At 36.5% G+C, this 26,846-nt stretch overlaps 1 protein-coding gene across 1 annotated transcript in view; it reads left to right on the forward strand.

Moving 5' to 3' along the window:
* PRKD3 (protein kinase D3) overlaps window positions 1-26,846 on the forward strand; it is a 91,182-nt gene that overhangs the window by 48,113 nt on the left and 16,223 nt on the right. The window contains exons 2-11 of the mRNA XM_047782272.1: window positions 328-466; window positions 867-998; window positions 1,785-1,942; window positions 5,239-5,431; window positions 8,700-8,777; window positions 15,520-15,703; window positions 17,335-17,458; window positions 19,890-19,967; window positions 21,129-21,405; window positions 24,347-24,399. Coding sequence (XP_047638228.1) covers window positions 328-466; window positions 867-998; window positions 1,785-1,942; window positions 5,239-5,431; window positions 8,700-8,777; window positions 15,520-15,703; window positions 17,335-17,458; window positions 19,890-19,967; window positions 21,129-21,405; window positions 24,347-24,399 — 1,416 coding nt within the window. The remainder of the gene's footprint in view (window positions 1-327; window positions 467-866; window positions 999-1,784; window positions 1,943-5,238; window positions 5,432-8,699; window positions 8,778-15,519; window positions 15,704-17,334; window positions 17,459-19,889; window positions 19,968-21,128; window positions 21,406-24,346; window positions 24,400-26,846) is intronic.

Here is a 26,846-nt window from a genome sequence, read left to right on the forward strand (position 1 = left end):
TAATGCTTACTTTTTTATATTTTGAACTTGAAAATTAATCTAGTGGGTCAGCAGGTTGAGAATCTGACATTGTCACTGCTGCTGGCTCCGTTTGATTCTTGGCCTCAGGAACTTCCTTATGCTGCGAGTATGGCCAAATAAAAAAACAAGAAAATTAACCAGGATGCTTGAGCATGTGGTTGATCTTTTTTTGGTATTAATAGAATTATTAGCAAGTAGGTAGTATTCGGTTGCAAACTACATTTAAAATTATTTCATAAGATTGAATCATTTACTTGAAAAGATAGAATGCTATGGCTATATTGATAAAGGATTGTTTTCTTGCAGTTTCCAGAGTGTGGATTCTTTGGCATGTATGACAAAATCCTTCTCTTTCGTCATGACATGAACTCAGAAAATATTTTGCAGCTGATTACCTCAGCAGATGAAATACATGAAGGAGACCTAGTGGAAGTTGTTCTTTCAGGTAAGTAAATAGCTTTATTTTGTTGCCTTTTTAAGTTAAAGCTCCACAATTTTTTTTTTAACTTTAGTGTTCTGTTTCCTAGTATAAGTTAAATAATTTTTTTAACTAGCTAAATAAATCTAACAATTATTTGTAATCATGTCACCTTGAGAAAATGGTTTTGTACATCAGAGTAACTACTTACAGACGACTTTTGGAGCTAAAATTATTTGAAGCTGGTGAACTTCCTAAAATAAAGTTTGAAAACCACACTATTAAATGCTGAACATAATTAACGGTTCAGTGAAACTTTCAGAGAAAAAATGATTCTGTGCACTTTGACATAAATGATCATGGTCCATGTTCTTAATCTCATCGCAATTACAAGTATAAGGTTTATGTAACTTTTTTTTTTTTAAAGCTTTGGCCACAGTAGAAGACTTCCAGATTCGTCCACATACTCTGTATGTACATTCTTACAAAGCTCCTACTTTTTGTGATTACTGTGGTGAAATGCTCTGGGGATTGGTACGTCAGGGCCTAAAATGTGAAGGTATGTGTTCTAAATTTTTGTATCCCATTTGAAATAGGATTTCACATTTGCATTCTGTAATTATCTGTGAAAGAAGGTCATCGATTGGTGACTAGGTGGTACTCCAGGTTTAGATTTGGAGAGATCTGGTTGTTCTGAATTAGAATTGGCAGGGGGTTAGGATACAGGTGTACATTTTTGATTAGTCAATGAGCTTTTTCTGAAAAGGGCCAGAGAGTAAACATATTTTAAGTTTTGTTGGCCATGTGATCTCTTGAAGTGACTTAACTTTTGTTGTAGCATGAAAATAGCCATAGACAAACTGTAAACAAATGAGCATGCTGTGTTCCAATAAAATTATTTATGAATACTGAAATTCAAATTTCATGTAATTTTCACATGTCATGGGAGGAGTTTGGTACAGTCCACAGTGTGCTCAAGTGCTCTGTCAGTGGTACTCAAACTTTATTATGCATTAGAATCAAGGCCTCAAGGATTGTTAAAACATATGTTGCTAGGCCCCATCCCCAGAACTTCTGATTCAGTAGGTCTGGGGTGGAACCCAGTAATTTAGATTTCTAACACATTCTCAGGTGCTGTCTTGGGGAGCACACTTCCAGAACCACTACTTAACCTTAACTTAACCTTTCTACATGTTTCCTATTCTTGGCTTGTCATCTGGGTTCTTCATTAGGATAACTATTGCTGCCAGAGAAAATAAAGAAGCATCTATTTTTTTATGTACACACTTCTAAAGTTTTGTTTATTCAAAAAAAAATTTTTTTTAATTTTTTAAAATACATTTAGGCTGTGGATTAAATTATCATAAACGATGTGCCTTCAAGATTCCAAATAACTGTAGTGGTGTAAGAAAGAGACGTCTGTCAAATGTATCCCTGCCAGGACCTGGCCTCTCAGTTCCAAGACCCCTACAGACTGAATATGTAGCCCTTCCTACTGAAGAGGTATGTATTTTAAGATAATAGAAGGGCATTTTACTTCTTACTCTTTATGTTTAGGTTATATGATATTTTTCCAAAACATAAGTTTTATGTTAAATAGTAACATTGCTACACTTAAGAAACTTAAAATGTGTTACTGCACACAGGGCTTACTAATACTAATGAATTGCATTTTGAACACTTTGGGATCATCTTATCACTTGGACCACAAGATCAGTCTCTTGATCTCCACACTTCATTACAACCTAATATACAGCTTTGGTTATATCACTCCCTACTGAGAAACCTTTATATATTCTGTGATTCTAGCAATTTGTACTGGTCACCATTTCCTGAACATACCCATTTCCCCAAGCTTTTGCTCTTGTTAGTTTCTGTTACATGCTTTTTCCAGTCCTAGCTCAATAGCTACCTTACCTGATTTTCCCCTAGAAGTTATTTTTCTGAAAGCTGTAGAACTTTCAAACTTCCCTAGTGGTGTATATAGCTTTCTACCTTAATATCATAGTGTTGGTATACTAGATTGTCCTCACAGAGTTTAGGGTCTTTTTTTTTTTTTTCCTTTTTAGGGCCACACCCCTGGCATATGGAAGTTCCCAGGCTAGGGGTTGAATCAGAGCTGCAACTGCCAGCCTGTGCCATAGATACAGCAACTTGGGATCCAAGCCGTGTCTGACCTACATCACAGCTCACAGCAATGCCAGATCCTTAACCCACTGAGCAAGGCCAGGGATTGGACCCTCACCCTCTTGGATCCTAGTCAGGTTCATTTCCACTGAGCCACAGTGGGAATTCCAAGTTTATGATCTATTTAGAGAAGACAGTGTTCATGTCTTTGTCCCACCATCCTGAGCACCTTACCTTGTACTTTACTAAGTTTTCAGTCATAACTGAATGAGTGACCCCACTCATCCTTATAGTATTCCAGTGAGAGATATTAGATCTGTATACCATGAGACAATTGGGACTCAGATTGGTCAAGTGACAACACTGAAGTTGCAGAGCAAAGTAGTAAGCAGTCTAAGAAATCAACCCAGATCTGATTGTTTTTAAATCAGTAACTTTTCCTTATATATTATACCCCTCAAGGGTAAATGTAATAGATCGGGGAAGAGAGAAATAACTGCTTTATTCATTTGATACTACCTAAAATGACTTCCGTCCATAGATTGCAGTTTTAACATTAACTTATCTCTGTAACCTCTTTGGTCTTCTGTATGTTAATGGCAAAATCAAGTCTTTTGCTTTTTGTCTTGACACCTTCGTCATAAGATTTTGTTTACCAAAGCACCAGAATAAAAGCTTTTGAAATTCTTTCATAAAAATCCCATATTTCCATGTTGTATAGACCTATTATGGGATTTTTAAAGTAGAAGAAGAGTTCCATGGCATTAGGAACTGAGAACAAAGAGTTATTATAAACATATGCAAAAGCTTGGGGAAAGATTGGAAATAGAAAAGTTAATGCAATTTTTATACAAACTGCACAGCAAACTTTGCTGAGACTGGGGACTGTAGGATGAAAGTGTATCTTGTTTGGGAACCCCACAAAAGATACTCGTATGTCAGTTACACCCTAAGTATTACAAAATTAGGAAATAGCAGGACAGAGCAGAGGAATAAAGTATTAACTTTTAATTCATTCATTTATATTTTATCCTGAAGATGGAAATTCCTTAGGAAAGTAAAAGGAGTTGACATGCTTGAATTGGTTAGATTGTGCAGTGTATTTTAGAACAAGTAGAAATTGTAGAGAGGAATGTCACAGGGTTACATTTGTCAGTCCAAGCATGCAGTCTCAAAAAGGAGGAGGGTATAGTAAGAGAAGAGCTAAGAGCTCATGGAGGAAAATCAGAGGGAAGGAAGCATGGTAAAATGATACTAAGGGAATGGAGGAGGGCTACATATGTTATTCCCACTGACTGTTTTATCAGCTCTGCAGAATCACTGTGGTGCTCCTTTCTGTACATGGAGGAAGGGTGGGCCAGATTAGAGCAGGACTCCTTAGACAGCTGAAGCAAGCAAGTTGGTTTTGGGTTTTAACATTCTTTTTGTACTTTTCTTAAATTCCTTCATAATTTGCTTTAGAACATTTCTGACTACTTGTTAGTAAAAGACTGTCCATCAGAGGCTCCATTTGTGTTGTTTTTATAGGCTGTCCTCCAGTGGTCTGTCCTTTTCTTTTTCCTTCTTTGCTTTCTTCAAAAAAAAAGCCTTGTATTTTCTTGTCCTCTTATTTTTCCTATATGCTTCTTTGTCTTTTAGTTTCTTCTGGCTTCTTTTGCTTCTATTGGTTGAACATGTCAGTATAGAATGACTCAACTTCTCTGAGTTACAGACATTACTAGTTGTAGAAGGCAGTTTTGGCAGTGAAGATATAGGCAGCTACAACAAAATCTGTAATTAGCATCTGTAATCTAGATAGTAGTTAGATGTTTGGATTTTATCCTTGAGAAAATGGCCTGTATTCATTTTTGTATCCCTGATGATGTAGTGTAGGGCGTGGCCTGTAATAATCAGTGAATGCTGAATGAATGGAATGAGCCACATTGATCTGACCTATAATTTGAATTGATTATTTCCTTTGTGTACATAGAAAGGTTTATAGTTTAAAAGTCCATTTATCCCTCAGATTACACAAAAATTTTTAACCAGTGCCTTTTTTAATTTTCCTTTTTGCTCACCTAAGAGAAAAAAACTCAAATAACTGGAAAGTTACTCAAAATATCAAAAAATTTCTTAAAGCGTAATAACTAGGGACAAAGTTGTTTTAGTTTGTATCTACCATTATATGTATCATCATAATTAATTAAACTTAGATTTTTATAAATACTTGCTTTAGTATTTGTTACACTTGAAAAACTAGAATTTGTTTCTAAATATTGTCAGACATTATGTTCAGTAATTCAACATGGGCAGCACTAACACTTTCTGAGTTTACTTAATTTTCCTGCGGATTCATTTCTTGGTAAGGTCTTTGAAAGGATTAAACATGTTATAAATTCATTTTAAAGTTTGGTTTTTTATTTGTAAAATGTCATATGTGCAAATAATAGTTAATCAGTAAATGTGAAGATGAAAGTATATATTTTTTTCTTTAGCATAAATAATAGCAAAAAAATTCTACAGTTTTCTCATTCAAGGGTTGGTAAGTTAAGCTTCCAAAGCAAACCGCTGAAATCCACATTTTTAGATTTTTGGCTTTAATTTTGAAATAAATGGCTTTTGTGGTCAAGCCCTGTTTTTAATACTTTGTTTTTAGTATTGACTTTCACTTATTGTAATTACTTATGTTTTAGTCGCATGTTCACCAAGAACCTAGTAAGAGAATTCCTTCTTGGAGTGGTCGCCCAATCTGGATGGAGAAGATGGTAATGTGCAGGGTAAAAGTTCCACACACATTCGCTGTTCACTCTTATACCCGTCCTACAATATGTCAGTACTGCAAACGGTTGCTGAAAGGCCTCTTTCGCCAAGGAATGCAGTGCAAAGGTAAGGTTGGATGTTTTTCTTAATTAAAATTCCTATTTGTTTGTGTTAGCAAATAAAGGTTTAAAATATTTTTATTTCAGAAGCATTAAATAAATTGGTCCAATAGGTGTTTACTGAAAAAGGAAAAAATAAATAAGCAAACACATGTATTTATTGATGACTGCTATCTGTAACGTGTGCTATATACAAGGAACTACGTTGAAGAAAAATTAGAGTGTAAATAGCAGAACTAGAATTTGGATCTGTGAGGTATGGCTGCTTAATATTTGCCAATATAAAACCGTGAGTAAGCAAGAAGCTAATATTTGAGCTTAAGTCATTCCTATTCTAGAGTCAAACACTGCCCAAAATATAAAATAATACTTTTCCTCTTTCCATTAAATATTCATACACACACACACTCACACACACAAATATATTACAGAGGTTTTGTTATTTTCGTTTTTAATTATGTAGCTATGAGAGCTATACAGAAATTGTTGTTTCAGAGAGTAATCAAACTGAAATAGGCAAAATATAGTAGAAGCCACTGGAATTATAATAGGGAACACATATATTTGGATACTAACCCAGAAAACTAACATAGTATTCCAAAAACATAATGAATCAGGTTTTTAATAGAATAATGAAAAAATGTTTTCTTCTAGGTACATGTTTTCATGCTTTTTAGAGATGATTTTATCTTTCTGTCTCGTATCTTATCAACAATGCCTCACGATCATGTTAAAATCAAAATACAGAGTTTCAATGTGTTATTAGGCATTGAGCTAGGATAAGGTATATAAGTAATCTCTCTATAGTCTTATGTCCCTGTTTTTCATGTCAATATTTTAACAGTTTTTGATACCACCATACTTTTTATATAGAACTAGTGCTATCTAGGTAAAACATTAGAGTTGAGATCTTTGCAATAATAAATCCTGTTTACAATGTTAATTCGAATAATTATATGTAAATTTAACTTAAGTATATAAGAAAAGTTTTCTCTTTTGAGGGGTTGGTGGGTGGTTGGTGCGTGAAGATCCCAGGCCAAGGATCAAGCCTGCTCCACAGCAGGGATTAAGCCAGATCCTTAAACTGCTGAGCCACCAGGAAACTCCAAGAAAACTTTTCTTGGCAATATATGGCTACATAGGAGAATATCAAATAGAGAATATATTGTCCATTTGTTGCCAAGTACCTAATAACCACCAGGCAGGCTTAATTAAATGTTGAAATTTTATTTCAACAGCTTATTTTTTAATATGAATTAATACATAAATTAATACTTTAAAGTATCATCACTAAAGTGTGCTGGCAAGCAGCCACGAAGGAGTGTTTTGGGAAAGAACATTGAGAACAGATGTACAAATTCAAGCCAACAGATTATCTAGGCAAATATAGTAAATAGTGCCATTTTGCTGAGAACAGAAACACTGTAAAACCATGTGCAAAAAAAGAATAGTATTTTATAGAGGAACTAAAGTAAATCTGTAGGTTAATGAATTTTGGAATTAAAACCAATTAAATCTGCTGCTGGATTATTAAAGCTCTAAAAGAAAAATGTTTTATGCTTATATTGGTTCAGAAAGTAGCAGACTTATTTCTCTTTAGCTAAGCTATTTTAATTTTCAAAAAATCATAATTTATTTCAGTGACCCCCATATTTTTATAATATGATTAAGGTACTTAAAAAGTAAAACAGTAATTTTCATTCACTTGTCAAGCTAAGACCAAAAAAAGAAATAGTTAAGATAAGATGAGCAAGATACTCATGCTGGATCATTTGAGAAAATAACAATTCTAAGAGCAGCTTTTCATTCATCTGTTTGTTTTCTGCTTTGTTACATTAAAATTTTAAGGCATTTTAAGGCATTCTTTCGTATACAATAAAAGAAAGCATAAACAGAAGTTTCCTTCGTGGCTCAGTGGTTAGCAAACCCGACTGGCATTCAGGGGTACACGGGTTAGATCCCTGGCCTTGCTCAGTGGGTTGAGGATCCAGCGTTGCTGTGAGCTGTAGTGTAGGCCAGCAGCTGAGGCTCTGATTTGACCTCTATTCTGGGAACCTCCATATGCTGCAGGTGTGGCCCTAAAAAGTCAAAAGACAGAAAGAAAGCATAAACAAATGAATAAAAACATGGGTAGGAATACAGAGAAGTAAAAATCCTTGTCATTAGAGCCTACGTACTTGCTGCAGGTGGTGGGCCACAAATTTGGATCTACATCAAAAGAAAAAGGAAACCTTGTTATTTTCACAATTTGCAAAACCTCTTGAGATAAAAAATTAATTATTTAAATGTATGTAAGATATTAATATCATATATGATCTCCTTGGACCTCTTGTTTTGGAAGACATTGTTACATAACGCAAGTTTTATCACCCACCAAGTAATTAATTCCATGGAGCTTTTTCTAATTTACCTTGTGCTATTTGCCTGATACCCAGAATTTTTTGAATCAGAAGGGTTACAAAGTTATTCTGAGTCAGGACTTGAAATTATTTTTACCCAGTTATTGCTGGTAGAAGTATTTTGAAGGTGATGTTAGACAGTAATTATAGCAGTATTTATTGAAGAAGTTCTTAAAGCACACATTCCTCAGCCCCACTCCCAGAGCTGCTGATGTAGCAGCTTAGTGGTGGAGCCCAAGAACATGCATTTCTGACAAGACCTCGAGTGAATGTTGATGCTGCTGACCATAGTTTGAGAACCACTGAGTTACATAGTACTGTTGAACAGCTTGGTCCCTGATCCACAGTTCAGTCAGCTCTGAGGTTCCTGCAGGCTGAAGAGAGACATTATATACTACATGTATAGTAGTATATAACGGAAGCCCAGTCCTTCCTCACAAGGTTGCGTGGGAAAGCCCTTACTAATTGCTAATAAAAGGTTGTAGAATCACAGTCTCTTCTGCATATGTGCCAGGTCCTAATAATTAGGAATTAAAAGTAAGTGCCTGACAAATGTTGAAGAGGAATTTAATCAGCCTGAGAAACTCTTAAGGGAGATGTGGAAAGAAGAATATGAATTAAGGGAAGGAAACATGGAGCCGCCATCAACATTTTGACAAAGTGTTATACCAGTAGTATAAACTTCATTTTACAGATAAAGAAACTGAGCGCTGGGCAATTAAACAGCTATTAAGAGGTGGTGTCAGAATTTGAAACCAGACCTTTAATCCAAGACCTGAGTTATTAATTATACTCTTATTTGTGAGTAAAGAAAGTCTTAACCATATCTGATGATGCCTTTTTATGTAAGCTAATAAGCTAAATATTTTATTTTAGATTGTAAATTCAACTGCCATAAACGCTGTGCATCAAAAGTACCAAGAGACTGCCTTGGAGAGGTTACTTTCAATGGAGGTAAAAGCACTTTTCTTAACTTCTTTAAAAGATCACAATTCTTTTGTGTATTAGGTTATCGTAGGGTTATATTTGCATATTTTATTTGATTAGTTTCTTTGACTTTTTTTCTGATTTAATAAGCAAATATGAAAATAAGTAATGGTATATTTTTATTAATTATGCCTTCTTGTCTTTCCTTTACCAACTCTGTAGTCTAACGTGGCCACTGGTGCTGCATATCTTCTTTTAACTTTAGACATCACAGAACTTATTTTAAAAATCTTGGTGTTGCAGCTGTGGCATATAGTTGTAGGTGCAGCTCAGATTCAGTCCCTGGCTCAAGAACTTCCATAAGCCATAGATGTAGCCATTTAAAAAAACAAACAAGGAGTTCCCATCGTGGCGCAGTGGTTAACGAATCCAACTAGGAACCATGAGGTTGCGGGTTCAGTCCCTGCCCTTGCTCAGTGGGTTGACGATCCGGCGTTGCCATGAGCTGTGGTGTAGGTTGCAGACGCGGCTCGGATCCCGCGTTGCTGTGGCTCTGGCGTAGGCCAGTGGCTATGGCTCCGATTTGACCCCTAGCCTGGGAACCTCCATATGCCGCTGGAGCGGCCCAAAGAAATAGCAAAAAGACCAAAAAAGAAAATAGAGTCCCATGATAACGTGGTCTCTATCTACAAAAAACAAACAAACAAAAAACCTGCAATAGTTCCTTAGAAAAAGGACTGTTTCATAGTTCTAGTATTTTTATTGACTGTTTACTGTATGCCAGGCACTGTTCTAAACTTATATATGTTGGCATTTAAAACTAAGAATAACTTTTTGAGATTGAGATGAGGACTTAGAGATGAGTAAACTTAGGCATAAAAACATTAAGTAACTTGCCTAAGAAATTCAATCAGCAAGTTAGTTGAGTTGGAATTTGAAGCCATATGGTTTGGGCTTCTTAGGCCATAATCTTTAGAACTCATTTGTTCTTTTTCTTTCTCTAAGAAATCTTTAGCTAATCATTTTTGCTTTTTTGCCTGTTTGTTTTTTTTTTTCTCTTTTCAAGATTATATTTATTAAAGTGATTACCTTTTTTGAAAGGAAGGAGTGATGACTGTAAACTTCCAGCATAATTTTTCCTTAACATTCGCATGACTGGTAAAAACTGAATGTTAAGTAGTTCTGTAGAAGGAAAAGCATAAGGAGTAGAAATTATACACCTTAAGAATTTAACGTTTTTTCTTGATGGCATGTTTTTGGTGGTTTCTACCACCACTGACAGCATGATTAGTTTTCTTTCAGTTACTCTGAATTAATGCAGTTTTCTATGTTACTAAAGCCTTTCCTAGATTTATGTAGTTCATACACTTTGCACTTTTCTATCTTTTAACAAATGGATATGAAATATTATTTATATTTATTTTAATGTTCATTTATCTGTATATTAATGAGTTTGAGCTTAAAATATTCAGTGGTCAGGGTTTTTTCCTCTATAAATTGCCTGTGTCATGTTATATATTCTGTTAATTCTTTGTCAGCTTTATTGAGATGATTTGTACACCTTACAATTCACACATTTAGTTAATTAACAGAATTTTGCAACTGTCACTGCAGACTAATGTTAGAACATTTTCATCTCCCTGAAAAGAACTTCATACACATTAGTAAGTCACTCCCTACCCCCTCTTCCACACTAGCCCCTGGCAACCACTAAATCAACTTTTATTTCTATGTGCTTATTTATTTTAGACATTTCATATAAATGGACTCATACAATGTGTAGTCTTTTGTGACTCGTTTCTTTCACATAGCATAATGTTTTCAAGGTTCATCCATTTTGCAACATATATCAAAGTTTCATTATTTTTTAATTCACAAATAATATTCCTCTATGAATATACCACATTTTATCCATTCACCAGTCAATGGTCCTTTGACTTGTATCCACTTTGGAGCTATTATGAACAATGCTGCTATGAATTTTTGAGTACAGTTGAGTATATATGTTTTCATTTACCCAGGGTAGCTAGCCAGTAGTTCAATTGGTGAGTTAACATTTTGATAACTCGGAGTCCCATTGTGGCTCAGTGGTTTATGAACACAACTAGTATCTATGAGGATGCAGGTTCGATCCCTGGCCTCAATCATTGGGTTAAGGATCTGCGGTTGCCGTAAGCTGTGGTGTAGGTCACAGATGCAACTTAATCCTTCATGGCTGTGGCATAGGCCTGCAGCTGCAGCTCCAATTCAGCTCCTAGCCTGGGAACTTCCATATGCCACAGGTTCAGCTCTAATAAATAAATAAATAGTTATTTAAAAAATTTTTTGAGGACTGCTAAACTGTTTTAAGCATTTATACCATTTTTCATTCCCACCAGCAGTGTATAGTTTCTGCTGTATCCTAATTCTAATAATTCTGATATCTCCGTATCCTTGCTGCCACTTGTAATTGTCTGTCATTTTGGTTATCAGCATCCCGGTGAGTATGTAGTGATGTCTCATTAAGGATTCGTTTTTTTGGGGGTTTTTTTCCCTTCTTTTTTAGGGCTGCACCTGCAGCACATGGAAGTTTCCAGGCTAGAAGTCAAATCAGAGCTATAGCTGCTGGCCAACACCACAGCCACAGAAACACCAGATCCAAGCTGCATCTGTGACCTACACTGAAGCTCACGGCAACACGGGACCCTTAACCCACTGAGCAAGGCCAGGAATCGAACCTGCATTCTCGTGGATACTGGTCAGTTTCTTAACCTGCAGAGCCACAATGGGAACTCCTCATTGTGGTTTTGATTTGCATTTCCCTGATGGCTAATTGATATTGCATATCTTTTATTGGTTATTTTTACAACTGTTTTGGAGAAATAATTATTTTGGTCCTTTGCCCATTTAACTAGATTGCTTTTTTTTTTTTTTTTGGTCTTTTTGCCTTTTCTAGGGCCACTCCTGTGGCATATGGAGGTTCCCAGGCTAGGGGTCAAATCAGAGCTTTAGCCACCAGCCTACGCCAGAGGCAAAGCAACTCGGGATCTGGGCCACGTCTGTGACCTACACCACAGCTCACGGCAACATCGGATCCTTAACCCACTGAGCGAGACCAGGGATCAAACCCGAAACCTCATGGTTCCTAGTCGGATTCATTAACCACTGTGCCACGATGGGAACTCCTGGATTGCTTTTTTTTTAATTGAGTTGTAAAAGTTCTTTGGTTTTGTTTTGTTTTGTTTTGTCTTTTTGCCATTTCTTTGGCCACTCCCGCGGCATATGGAGGTTCCCAGGCTAGGGGTCAAATCGGAGCTGTAGCCACCGGCCTACGCCAGAGCCACAGCAACTCGGGATCCAAGCTGCCTCTGTGACCTACACCACAGTTCACAGCAACGCTGGATCGTTAACCCACTGAACAAGGCCAGGGATCGAACCCAAAACCTAGTTAATGAATTCCTAGTCGGATTCATTAACCACTGAGCCACGACAGGAACTCCTAAAAGTTCTTTATTCTGGATATAAGTTTCTTATTTGATAGATGATTTGAAAACACTTGCTCTCTTCTGCAGACTATATTTTCACTTTCCTTTTTTTTTCTTTTTTTTTTTTTTTTTTTAGGGCCGCACCCACACATATGAAAGTTCCCAGGCTAGGGGTCAAATTGGAGTTGTAGCTGCTGGCCTGCACCACAGCCACAGCAATGTGGGATCTGAGTCATGTCTACACCGTAGCCAGATCCTTAACACATTGAGCGAGGCCAGGGATCAAACCCATGTCCTCATGGATACTAGTCGGGTTCATTACCGCTGAAAGGAACCCCTCTTTTAACTTTCTTGAGGTATCATTTTCACACACAGGTTTTTAATTTAATGAAGTCCAGATAATTTATTTTCTCTGTTGTCACTTATGTTTTTGGTTGTAAATCTATGAAGGCTTTGCCTAACTCAAGGTCACAAAATTTACTCTTATGTTTTCCTCTAAGAGTTTTATAGATTAAGCTCTTAGATTTAGGTCTGTGATTCTCTTTAAGTTAGTTTTTGTAATTGGTTTAAGGAAGGTTTCCAATTTCATTTTTCTGCATGTAGATATCCAGTTGTCCTAGCACCATTTATTGAACAGACTGTTTATTCTTTCTTCGTTGTGTTTTCTTAGACCCGTGTGGAAAATCAGTTGCCCAGACGTATAGTGATGGCTGTTTTCTTTGCTTTTAGTATCTTTTTTCATATCAAAATTTAAAATTCTAATGCAGTCAAGTTAGTTAATTTTCTGCCTTATAGTTTGTGCATTTTATTTTTTTGGTATTAAAAATTATTATAGTCGATTTACAGTGTTCTGTCAATTTCTGCTATACAGTAAAGTGACTCAGTTAAACATACATATACATTCTTTTTCTCGCATTATCCTCTATTATGTTCTATCACAAGTGATTAGATATAGTTCCCTGTGCTATACAGCAAGATCTCATTGCATATCCACTCCATATGCTATAGTTTGTATCTACTAACCCCAAACTCCCAGTCCATCCCTCTCCCTCCACCTTGGCAGCCACAAGTCTGTTCTCCATGTCTATGAGTTTGTTTCTTTTCTGATAGGTTCATTTGTGCCATACATTAGATTCCAGATATAAGTGATATCATATGGTATTTATCTTTGTTCTTCTGGCTTACTTCACTTAGTATGAGAGTCTCTAGTTTGTGTGTGTGTATACCACATCTTCTTAATCCTTTCATCTGTTGATTTATATTCAGGTTGTGAATAGGGCTGTAAGCAACATAGGGTTGCATGTATGTTTTTGAATGAAAGTTTTGTCTGGATATATGCCTTGGAGTGGGATTGCTGGATCATATGGTAGTTCTATATTTAGTTTTCTGAGGTACTGCCAAACTGTTTTTCATAGTGGCTGCACCAGTTTACATTCCCACCAACAGTGTAGGAGGGTACCCTTTTTTCCACCCCCCCTCTAGCATTTGTTATTTTGTAAACTTGTTAATGCTGGCCATGCTGACCATTGTTAGGTGGTATCTCATTGTAGTTTTGATTTGCATTTCTCTAATAATTAGTGATGTTGAGCATTTTTTCATGTGCTTGTTGGATATTTGTATGTCTTCTTTGGAGAAATTTCTATTCAGGTCCTCTGCCATTTTTCAGTTGGGTTGGTCTTTTTTTTTTTTTCTTACTGTTGAGTTGTGTAAGTTGTTTGTATATTTTAGAGATGAAGCCCTTGTAACTTGCATCATTTGAAACTATTTTCTCCCATTCTGCAGGTTGTCTTTGGTTTTTTATGGTTTCCTTTGCTCTGCGAAAGCTTTTAAGTTTGATTAGGTCCCATTGGTTTATTTTTTGGTTTTATTTCTGTTCATTTGGGAGACTGACCAAAGAAAGCATTTGTATGGTTAATGTCAGAGAATGTTTTGCCTGCGTTCCCTTCTCAGAGTTTTATGCTATCTTGTCTCATGTTCAAGTCTTTTGTTGTTGTTGTTGCTATTTCTTGGGCCGCTCCCGCGGCATATGGAGATTCCCAGGCTTGGGGTCGAATCGGAGCTGTAGCCATCGGCCTACGCCAGAGCCACAGCAACGCGGGATCTGAGCCGCGTCTGCAACCTACACCACAGCTCACGGCAACGCCGGATCGTTAACCCACTGAGCAAGGGCAGGGACCGAACCCGCAACCTCATGGTTCCTAGTCGGATTCGTTAACCATTGCGCCACGACGGGAACTCCTCATGTTTAAGTCTTTAAACCATTCTGAGTTTATTTTTGTGCATGGTGTGAGGATGTATTCTAATTTCACTGATTTACATGCAGCTGTTCAGTTTTCCCAGCATCACTTGTTGAGGGGACTGTTTTTTTTTCCCATTTTATATTCTTGCCTCTTCTGTCAAAGATTAATTGATTGTAGGTGTCTGAGTTTATTTCTGGGTTCTCCATTCTATTCCATTGGTCTGTATGTATGTTTTTGTACCATTACCACACTCTTTTTTTACTGTAGTTTTATAATATTGTCTGAAGTCTGGGAGAGTTATGCCTCCTGCTTGGTTTTTTGTTTTTTGTTTTTTTTCCCCTCAGGATTGCTTTGGCAATTCTGGGTCTTTTATGGTTACATATAAATGTTTGGATTGTTTGTTCTAGTTCTCTGAAAAATGTCATGGGTAATGTAATAGGGATTGCATTGACTGTGTAGATTGCTTTGGGTAGTATGGCCATTTTAATGATATTAATTCTTCCAATCCAGGAGCATAGAATATCTTTCCATTTCTTTGAGTCTTCTTTAATTTCTTTGACTAATGTTTTGTAGTTCTCAGCATTTACGTCTTTCACCTCCTTGGTCAGGTTTATTCCTAGGTATTTAATTTTGGCAGGTACAATTTTAAAAGTTATTTTATAATCTTTTCTACTATTTCATTGTTAGTGTGCAGAAACAACTGATTTCTGAATGTTAATCTTGTATCCTGCTACTTTGCTGAATTCAGTGATCAGTTCGAGTAGTTTTTGTCTGTAGCCTTTAGTGTTTTCTGTATATAGTGTCATGTCACCTGCATAGATTGACAGTTTTACCTCTTTTCTTCCAACTTGGATGCCTTTTAATTCTTTGTTTGTCTGATTGCTGTGGCTAGGCGTTTGTGCATTTTATGTCAATCCAAGAAGTATTTTTTTGTCCTGAATCACAAAGTATTTTTCTGTATTTTCATTTAAGAATTTTGCAACTTTACATTTAAATACTGTCTCTGTTTAGGTGTATTGATATCCCATTAATATAAAATTCTGAATTCATTTAAAACTTTGACAGAACCTTCCACTCTGGGCACAGATACAGATATTCCAATGGATATTGACAGTAGTGACATGAACAGTGATGGTAGTCGGGGCTTGGATGACATAGAAGAACCTTCTCCCCCAGAAGATAAAATGTTCTTCCTGGATCCATCTGACCTTGATGTGGAAAGAGATGAAGAAGCTGTTAAAACAATCAGGTAACGTATGTGTATAGATTTCAAGCTACTTCCAGTAGCAAGCTTAATCTAGGATCTCCTTTAAGAACAAGCCACATCTCTTTAAGTAGAACCTAAAATATAATTTAAAATCAGTTAAGCTGTGACTAATACTTTTACATCCAACACAGTATTTTTTCTGCAGTAAATTATTTTGCTCTTGCCATCCACTCAAGATGGGAAGGTATGAGAATCCTGTTTTCTTTTTTTTTTTTTTGGTCTTTCTGTCTTTTTAGGGCCACACCTGCAGCATATGGAGGTTCCCAGGCTCTAATCGGAGCTGTAGCCACCACCCTACGCCACAGCCACAGCAACGCCAGATCCTTGGCCTGCTGAGTGAGGCCAGGGATCAAACCCTCAACCTCATGGGTTTCCGCTGAGGGAACTCCAGGAATCCTGTTTTCTTAAGGAGAAAAATGCTTTCTCTAAATATCATCTAGATATGATATCTAACTGTAGAGTAGCCACCACCAAAGTTCCAGAACTAAACCATCAGTTAAAGCAACCGGTTTCTTCACACAGGCAGATTACCTGATGTTAGAAACTCCAGTAAGATTTTATACCTGAGAATGTTACACAAAGATGACAGTGATGAATTTGGGGGCAGTTTTCATATTACAATTAATCTGACTGTTAGCACTTTGTAAAAATGCTATTGGTTTATAAAATTTAAATATCCTCCTGTGTGTAAAGAAATTCAGTTTTTTGTAGTTACAGCCTGTAGAACATACAATTTTGTGATAAAATGTTAACATTTTAGTATATTTTGTTTTTCATTGGCAACAAATAGGTGTTTAGAAAAAATAGATTATTATCCATCTCACATTACTAAATTCAGTTTGCCTTATCATTAAATTACACCTATCATTATCATTATTAACAAATGTTTACTCAGTGTGGAGACTGAGAACTTAGTTAATTTCCTAATCATGAGTACTTTGTAATATAAGAGAAAGTATTTAACCATTTGAGACTCAAATTAAAAAATGGTATATTTTTCACATACATCTCCCAAATTGCTTTTTTTCTCCAGCTGCACTTTTATTGAACCTTGCTTCATTATTACTTAATTTGACTCATTTTGTTATTTGTTATTTTTATTTTCTTAATATATATAGATCATTTTCCTTTCAGTATCTTCTACTCTAAGCACTTTTTGCTGACAACATGAATTAATAATGGAATTTGACATTCGAACATATGAATTGGAGTATAGATATGCTTACTTTTTGACTTGTTCTGAATTTACTAATTTATCATGCTGCCTAGGGTAGGAAGATTTCTTCTCAACAGCAATGTCAAATGAGACCCTCTCCTGGGCTCCAGGTTTTCCAGTTGAGGAGGATTCTTTCAGCACTATCCATTGCTTTTATACCTTGTGACCCTCCAGAAAATATGAATGACAAATAATGATGACTTAGAGTATTATCGTCATCTTTCGCACATTAACTATGTATCATCGTAGCAGGATTAATCTATTTTCTTGTTCTTAAGCCATTGTTTGTCTTAAAGATATTTTGAAGGATTTTTTAAAATCTTGATGAGTTTTTAGTATTTTGATTTTTTAAATTGAAATTATAAATATTTGTCATAAATTTTAAATTACTTTTTAGTCCATCAACAAGCAATAATATTCCGCTAATGAGAGTTGTACAGTCCATCAAGCACACAAAGAGGAAGAGCAGCACGATGGTGAAGGAAGGGTGGATGGTCCATTACACCAGCAGGGACACCCTGGTCAGTAATCGTAGACATTTTATTATGGTAGTGAAACTGTTATGTTCTTTATTTTGAACATGTTTTAAATCAAAATGAGAATGAGATATGTATTAAAACATCATAGTACACTAGAACTATAGTTAAATTTGTAAAGAATTTTCAAAAGGTGGAATATTTAATGTACTGTTTTTGTAAACTGGTAGAGCAATAGAGATTCAAAACAGGTCTGTGGCACAACACCAAATGCACAGTCTATGAAAGAAATAATAGCTAACACTGGGCTTCATTACAATTAAAAACTGTGCTCTGCAAGTTCCCATTGTGGCTCAGCAGTAATGAACCTGACTATAGGATTCATGAGGAGACAGGTTCAATCCCTGGCCCTGCTCGGTGGGTTAAGGATCTGCTGGCGTTGCCATGAGCTGCAGTGTAGGTTGCAGATGCAGCTTGAATCCTGCATAGCTGTGGCTGTGGTGTAGGCCAGCAGCTACAGCTCTGATTCAACCCTTAACCTGGGAACTTCATATGCCGTGGGTGCAGCCATTTAAAAAAAAAAAGACAATAATAATAATAATAAATTCTGTTCTGCAAAGATTGAAAAAGCAAGACATAGACTGGGAGGAAATGAGTGCAAAAGAGACGCCTGTTAAAAAGACTGTTCTCCAGATTATACAAAGAACTCTTAAAATTCATCAGTAAGAAAACAAATAGCTTGACTAAAAAATGGGCCAAAGACCTTAATGCTTACCTCACCAAAGAAGATACATAGATGGGAAATAAGTGTATGAGTAGATGCTCCATATCATATGTCTTCAGGGAAATGCAGATTTAAAATGAGATACCACTGCACAACTATTAGCATAGCCAAAATCCTGAACTCTAACAACCCTAAATGCTGGCAAGATGTACAGCAACTGGACCTTTGATTGCTGGTAGGAATATCAAATGGTATAGCCGACTTTAGAAGACAGTTTATTGGTTTCTTATAAAACTAAACATGCTCTTACCATAAGATCCAGCAGTGGTATATACTCCTTGCTGTTTACCCAAAGGAGATCAGAACTTAGGTCCACACAGAAACCTACATATGGATATTTATAGTAGCTTTATTCATAGTTGCCAAAATTTTTAAAGCAATATATGTCCTTCAGTAGGTAAATGGCTAAACTGTGCTATATCTAGACAATGGAATATTTTTCACCACTAAAAAGTAATGAGCTATCAAGCCATGAAAGACATGGGGAGTCTTAAATGTGTATTACCAAGTGGAAGAAGCCAATGTAAAAAGATTACATACTGTATGATTCCAACTATATGACATTCTAGAAAAGGAAAAATTATGGAGACAGAAAAAAGATCAAAGTTGGGCATGGGGACAGGTGGGGATGAATAGGCAGAACACGGAATTTTTAGGGCAGTGAAAGTACTCCATGTGATAACTATAATGTTGGCTACATGTCATCATGCATTTGTCCAAACCTATAGAATATACAACACCAAGAGTGAACCATAGTATAAGCTATAGACTTTTGTGATTGTGATGTGTCAGTGTAGGTTCATCAGTTGTAACAAATGTACCACTCTAGGAGGGGTGTTGACAGTCTCTTCATCTTCCCCTTAATTTGCTGTGAACCTTACACTGCTCCAAAAAAGTATTAATTTTAAAAAATTATTTAAAGTCACCAAAATTCTGCATGGCAAAAAACAAAAGCAAAGACACAAATGACAAACTGAAAAAAAGTATTTTCAACTCATCTTCTAAGCAAGGATTAATTCTGTTATATGTAAAGAGTGCCAACAATTTGATAACAAAAAGACCACAACAAAATAGAAAAATGGGCAAGGAATATGAACAGCAAGTTTACAGACAAAATAGAAGTGACCTGTAAATCTAAGATCTTGATCTAATCTTTAACAAAAAAATGCAATTAAAAATTTAACCAAAATTACCAGTTTTTATTTATCTGTGTAGCAAAGATCAAAAAGTTTAGTACCATGCTGCATTAGAGAAAGTTTGAGTAAATGGTCACTGTTATGTTACTGATGAGACTATAAATTGTGTCCGATGTTGTGTAGGATAATTTAACACTGTCAAGTAAAATAACCCAGTAAGCCAGCCATTATAAATTTAGCCTATAGGTACATTACCTGTCTGTCTGTGTAATACATACATATTTGTCTGTGCATTGCTTAAGATTCTCAGAAAAGAACCCCCCAAACCTAATAACATTGCTTGCCTGGAGTCAGGGTGGGAGTGAGATTTGAATGACAATGGAAGTATACTTTTCAATGCATATGCTTTGAATTTTCTGAATTTTGAACCTCATGAATTTTAAACCTCTTCAGAAGTACAAATTTATGAATAGAAGTGAAAGGGAAAGGAAAGCTCAGGTACTTTGGAGGAATCTTTACTTTTGAGCCTCACAGTTTTATGCTCTTTACTTTATAGAGAAAAAGGCATTATTGGAGACTGGACAGTAAATGTTTAACATTGTTTCAAAACGAATCCGGATCAAAGTATTATAAGGTAAAGATGTCGTATCTTTAAAAAGTATATGTACATTAAAAGGTGTGTTTTTCAAATATATCCAAATAGTATTTATTAACTGTTATGTTGGGATATTACAGCTCTGCCTAATAATGATTTATGGAAGTCACTGTTAAGTTCTCTGTTGAAGCAACTGTCCCCTGCCCCCTCCATTTTACCCCCACAACAGCCCTGCTACCAAAGATTGTTTTCTGTTCTGTGTTTCTCGGTTTTGGTCTGCCTGTCAGGTTTCTGCTGCTTTCCTTCTGGATACAAGTGGTCCTCTGTATCTGTAATGCCTTACCATTTTAAATAAGGGACTTGAGCATCCATGGATTTTGGTATCTGCAAGAAGTCCTGGAACCAATCCCCTTTGCCTACCAAGGGATGCCTCTGCTAGGATTTAGACTAGACTGCTAAGAAAGTCCATGAGCATTGCAGGTTCAGAAGAGGCCAATGTAGTATTGGCATTCTCCCATCTTCCATTTTACCTTAGACTCCAACCCTCAGAGGCTTCTTTTGGGTCTTCTTCTCCTTTGTGTAGTCCTCTTTGCTTGGCTTGCTTCACGTTTTGCCATGCCACAAACTGACAGCGAGCAAAATTGTCAGTGTGGCAGTAAGAAAGAGAATTGAAACCAAGGAATTGCTTTGATCTGGTTGGGTTTTTTAAAATAAATTGTTTGCCTTAGGAAATAGACTAAACATAAATGATTATTACAATTACGGACAGAACCAGAATGGATATTCCTCTTTTTGCTGCTGTTATTTCTCCTTTGTAGCCCTTTGGGGCTATATGTTGCAGACAGCAGCCAGTAGAGTAGTTCTTAAATTGATTTAATGAGAACTGGGAAATGATGAGTGTTGGGTACACTGGCAGTTGCCCTCCAAAATCCTTTCCCTCCCTTTTGTTCTGTTGACCTACTACAGGCTTGAATCACGGCTTGGTTATTATACCCCATGCTCTGCCTCTGGCATTGGTGGACATGCAGACCATTCAGGGTAGATGTTATCATTAAGACTTGACTGTATGTTCTGTGTACCCCATACTTGTGTGTGTCTTAATGGTATTCATTAGAAATGCCTATCTTTGATTATTTAATGTATTTGAAAATAAAAACAAAGATGTATTCACATTTTCTAATGTTTAATTTTTTACCTTAGGAAATTCCACTTTCAGAAATTCTCCGTATATCTTCGCCACAAGATTTCACAAACATTTCACAAGGCAGCAACCCACACTGTTTTGAAATCATCACTGACACTATGGTATACTTTGTTGGTGAAAACAATGGGGACAGCTCTCACAATCCTGTTCTTGCTGCCACTGGAGTGGGACTTGATGTAGCACAGAGCTGGGAAAAAGCAATTCGCCAGGCTCTCATGCCTGTTACCCCTCAAGCAAGTGTTTGTACTTCTCCAGGGCAAGGGAAAGATCACAGTAAGCAATAAGCTTCTTGATAGCTTTTTTTCCCATTTGGTTCTTAAGCACATTGTGGGTGTGGTTGCATTTCTGAATTTATTTTTAATGCTCATTTTAACCTTTAGTAACCAATACCATTTTTAGTAACCGATACCACCAGTTAAATCCTTTAGACAATTCTGTTGGTTATAACATATACTTAAAATCCCCAGAGCTAGGCTCCATTTAAATCCTGGCTCTGCCAACCTGTTACGTGATCTTAGCAAGTACGTTACATCTTTGTAATAGTACCTATTCTATAGGGTTGTCAGCATTAAATGAAAGAACTCTCATGGAATTAAGTAAATTATTTGTATTAATATTTTGCTTCATGGTAGGATTTTCAGGCTATAAAGTCACACTTCACATCATACTCTTGAAATCTGTGAAGGCAGAAATGCTGTATTTCTTTTAACTGATTAAAACATTCAGAAACATTTAAAAAATTATTGAAACACATGTTCTTTGCACCAACAAAATTTATAAAATAAAACCTAAATTTTATAAAGGTTCAAGTGGACACTTAAGCAGAAAACTATAGTAAAATGTTACTTTTCCCCCATTGGCATTATGCTCTTTATGGGGAAACATCATTCATTCATTAGACAAATACATTTAAATTGAAAGAAGTATCAGCCTGTTTCTAAATGTACTTTATTTCACTTCACCTGTGCTACTTTGTATACCTATTTTTGGCATTGTGTAGGCTCTAAGCTACAATATGAAAGAAACACAAAATTTTCAAGATTATAAAGGAAGATAGGACATACATACATAATTAAGCATTAGATGGTAGCATAAAGCAGTAGAGTGCAAAAATGAGTAATGCATTTCTTGAGAAACTCAGATATGAATAAGAAGACTAAGCAGAGACTTGAGATAGAAGAACCTGATTTGGACCTTGACTTCGGATCTCAAGTAGCTTAGGATAGGCAGAGCTGAGGGTGGTGGAGGGGTAGTATCACTGGAGTTGAAGAGATAATTGTGATCAAAGGGATGATGGTAATGACTATAAACATGTTTGGTGTTGAACATTGGTTCCTAAAGGGTGACTAATGGATATTCACAGTGCTTCTTAAATTCAAGGAAATTTTAGATAGAACTGAAAATAGTGCAGGCACATAACATACAAATTTTGCATGTAATTGGATTTAGGGACCGTCTCAAGCCTGTCTATTCATGGACCTCTTCCCTAAAGTTGAGAGTTCCTAAAGACAGATTGCAGAAGGGCTAAGAGTGAGAATTCTGGAGAATGAAAGCCCAGTTTTTCCACTTACTAGCTTCATGATCTTGGCCTCTTCAGTTCTCTGATCTAAAAGGGGAATAATAATAAATGCATATAATGCATTTATTGCAGTTCCTGATCCATTAGTGATACTGTTACCGTGTTGTTGCTGATGCTTTTGCATTGTAACAACCTATCTGGAGCAGAGTTCTCCTGAGAAGCAGTAATACTAAATCTGGATGGAGTGAGAGAGTGGAGGTGTTTGAAACAAAATAAATATATTTTTTTAAGTAAATTTTCATTTCTTTTTATTTATTTATTTGTTTGTTTATTTATTTTGTCTTTTTGCTGTTTTCTTTGGGCCGCTCCCGCGGCATATGGAGGTTCCCCAGGCTAGGGGTCGAATCGGAGCTGTAGCCACCGGCCTACGCCAGAGCCACAGCAACGCGGGATCCGAGCTGCGTCTGCAACCTACACCACAGCTCACGGCAACGCTGGATCCTTAACCCACTGAGCAAGGGCAGGGACCAAACCCGCAACCTCATGGTTCCTAGTCAGATTCGTTAACCACTGCGCCACGACGGGAACTCCCAAAATAAATATTGACTTCAAGTAGGAAATTGGAACTACTGAAGAAGAGTTTTAGGTCCATTAATTTTGTTGATGCTATGCCTTTTCTGTCTGTTTCATTAATATTTAATTTTTGGATTATTTAAAATATTTCAAAATCGACAATATTTTAAAATAGAATTTTCAACAGTCATCTTATTTTTTCTGTGTGGTTGCTTATACTTCCTTGTTAATGAAGTCTGACATTTTTATGTTGGATAACTAGTCTCTTGCTTTCCAAATTTCCCATTTTTCTTTTTCTCATTAATTATTTCTTTGCTTATCAGAGTAGTACAAACACTTAAACTTTATAGAACTATGTAATATAAAATGAGAAATTTTTCTCTCTCTCTCTCTGTGTATGTATGTGTATATATATATATATATATATATGGCACATCCCCCACTCCCAGTCATATGTCTCTCCCCTTCAGAAAGCCATTATTAGTATTTTTCTTTTTCTTTTTTCTTTGTGTGTGTGTGCGCATGTGCTTTTTAGGGCCAAAGGTGTTTCCTGGCTAGGGGTCAAATCAGATCCACAGCAACACTGTAGCCCCAACCTACTGAGTGAGGCCAGAGAACAACCCACCTCTTCAAGGATACTAGTCGGGCTCGATACTGCTGAGCCACAACTTTGGGGATGGCTTGGAATACATACATTCTTTCTATGTATTCTTTTTAAATGCAAGCAGTCTAGAAGTGTATAAAGATTAAAATCATTCCTTAGCCCCATCTCTCTCACTCACCAGAAGTAATCCTATTTTGTTTTTAATTCAAATGCCACGACCCTGCAATTTAATGTCATAAATAGCTTTCTCAGTACTTGTAGCCCTACATCCTTAAATGTTTAGATAGTATTCTTTTGTATGGATGTATCATATTTTATTTAACTGGTTTTCTGTTGATAGATTAGTATCATATGTGAATAAATTTTGTTTCAGTGAATGTAATTACATTAACTGTGTGCTATCTAGTTTTAAAAATTTATTATACTCTAAGCATTCTACATGTCAGTAAATATTAATTTTATTAAGTTGTGTACTAACAGTTTTATCTTTTTTCATACACCATTCTTCTGTTTTACAGAAGATTTGTCTACCAGTATCTCTGTATCTAATTGTCAGATCCAGGAGAATGTGGTGAGTAAACACTAACAGCTAAAATATGCAAATTATGTGATTAAAAAAATAAAGTATGAAAATCTTTTAAAGAAATAAGTTTATAGCCCAGAGTATTGTGCAGTTTGCCTAAAGACTCTAAGCTAGACTCTGCGAGTGATAATTACCCTGAGGAAATCTCCTTTTAAGGAAACTGAAGCAATTTTTTTTAAAATTATGAAATAAAATTTAACTCTTTCATACCTGACATTAGAGTATTACAAAGTAACATTACAAAGTAATAGACTAGTTCAAAGAGAAGAGAGAGGTTACTTCTTTGCTTGGTCAAGAGAGAGAGCCTCCTAAAGGAGGTAAAACTTGAAATATGCCTAAAAGGATGGAAAAGTTTTGACACAAGTACTGAGAAGATGAGGGTGGGGGAACAGTATTTCATGCAAGTACAGAGAAGCAGGAAATGCAGGACTTTTAAGGAGTAGTGAAGTTTAGCTGATGTATGTAGGTACATATAGGGGATTATAGTAGGAGTCAGCTTACTTTCTGTAAAGGAATAGATAGTAAATGTTTTTAACTTTGCAGACCAGACCATATACAGTTATGAATTCAACTCAGCCATTGTAGTAAGAAAGCCATAGGCAGTACATAAAGGGATGATCATAAATGTTTTGCAATAAAACTTTATTTGTGGACACTTAGATTTGAATTTCATATAATGTTCATGTTTCACAAATATTATTTTGACTTTTTCAACCATTAAAATATTTAAAGTCTGGTCTTAATTCAGGGGCGGTACAGAAAAAGACATCAGGCTTGAATTAGCCTTTATATAAGCCATAGCTTGCCATCCCTGCATTAGAAAGAAAAACAGCTAGAAAAAGAAGTCAGAAAATTGTTCATTAGCTATATATAAATTTCTCTGATAAAAATCTCTTGCTCTTCAGCTTGAGGCATCCAGATGTTATTGCTCTGTAACATTTACACATCACTGGGTTTTCTAAGATTTTAGTGAAGATTGGATATCCAGAAGTGTTATTAGGAGAGGGTTTCAAGAAGATTTAATCTGTGTCTCTCTTGTCCTAGTAGTAGGTAGAATAAATACCAGTTTATTGAGGCAAGAAGGAGGTTTTCTCACTTCATTTTTACAGATGAGAAACCAAGTCCTGGGGAATTCAGCTTACTTAAGATTACCCAATTTAAATAAAAATTGGGATTTGTAGAATTACTGATTTCTGTATGCCAGGCAGTAGACTTGACACTTTGTATATATTCTCATTTAATTCACTTAAAAAATAGGAGTTCCCATTGTGGCTCAGTGGATTAAAGGATCTGGCGTTGCCACAAGCTGTGGTATAGGTCAGAGATGTGACTCAGGATCCCACGTTGCTGTGGCCATGGCATAGGCCAGCAGCTGCAGCTCGATTGGACTTCTAGCTTGGGAACTCCCATGTGCCACAGGTGCAGCCCAAAAAAGCATGCATGCATAAATAAATAAAAATTCACTTAAGGGGTCTTCTGGCTTCGGCGTGATCATGTTTCTCCAGTATTATCTCAACGAGCAGGGAGACCAGGTCAATACCTTAAAGAAGCTTGACCCCACGGGACAACAGACTTGCTCGGCCCATCCTGCTCAGTTCTCCCCAGACGACAGATATTCTTGACACCGGATCACTATCAAGAAAGGCTTCAGGAGTTCCCGTCGTGGCGCAGTGGTTAACGAATCCGACTAGGAACCATGAGGTTGCGGGTTCGGTCCCTGCCCTTGCTCAGTGGGTTAACGATCCGGCGTTGCCGTGAGCTCTGGTGTAGGTTGCAGACGTGGCTTGGATCCCGCGTTGCTGTGGCTCTGGCATAGGCCGGTGGCTACAGCTCCGATTTGACCCCTAGCCTGGGAACCTCCATATGCCGCGGAAGCGGCCCAAGAAATAACAAATAGACAAAAAAAAAAAAAAAAAGAAAGGCTTCAAGGTGCTCATGACCCAGCAACCGCGCCCCATCCTTGCGAGAATCTCTTAAAATTGTATGCCTCTTCTGCTGCCTGCTAGCGCTCAAGAGACTGTGCAAACAAGCTCTTCGATCTATGAGCCTTGAAGACTTACTCCGACCCTTGCTCTTGAGAATCCGGTCTCATCATTGCCTTTGATCATGCTTGTTGTGAAGTAATCATGCTAGCATCCCCTTTAACGGGAAAAAGTTTGAATCTTTTTTTCATACTTTGAGTCACTGCTACGTTATTAAAATGATTTGAAAGAAAAATAATTCACTTAAAAACTTGGTTCGTGTTATTACATCTACTATAGCAATGAAGGAATGAGGCCTCAGAAACTCAGTTTATTCAATCAAGTGATTACCATGAGACAGGCACTGGCTGGGAATGTAACACTGAACAAGATAGGTGTCATCCGTGGCTCCATGGAGACTGCAGTACACACCCAAACAAAAGAGAGACCTTGACTGGGATCTGTGGAGAGAAT

The sequence above is a fragment of the Phacochoerus africanus genome, chromosome 5 (genome assembly GCF_016906955.1).
Source record: "Phacochoerus africanus isolate WHEZ1 chromosome 5, ROS_Pafr_v1, whole genome shotgun sequence".
Classification (NCBI taxonomy): domain Eukaryota; kingdom Metazoa; phylum Chordata; class Mammalia; order Artiodactyla; family Suidae; genus Phacochoerus; species Phacochoerus africanus.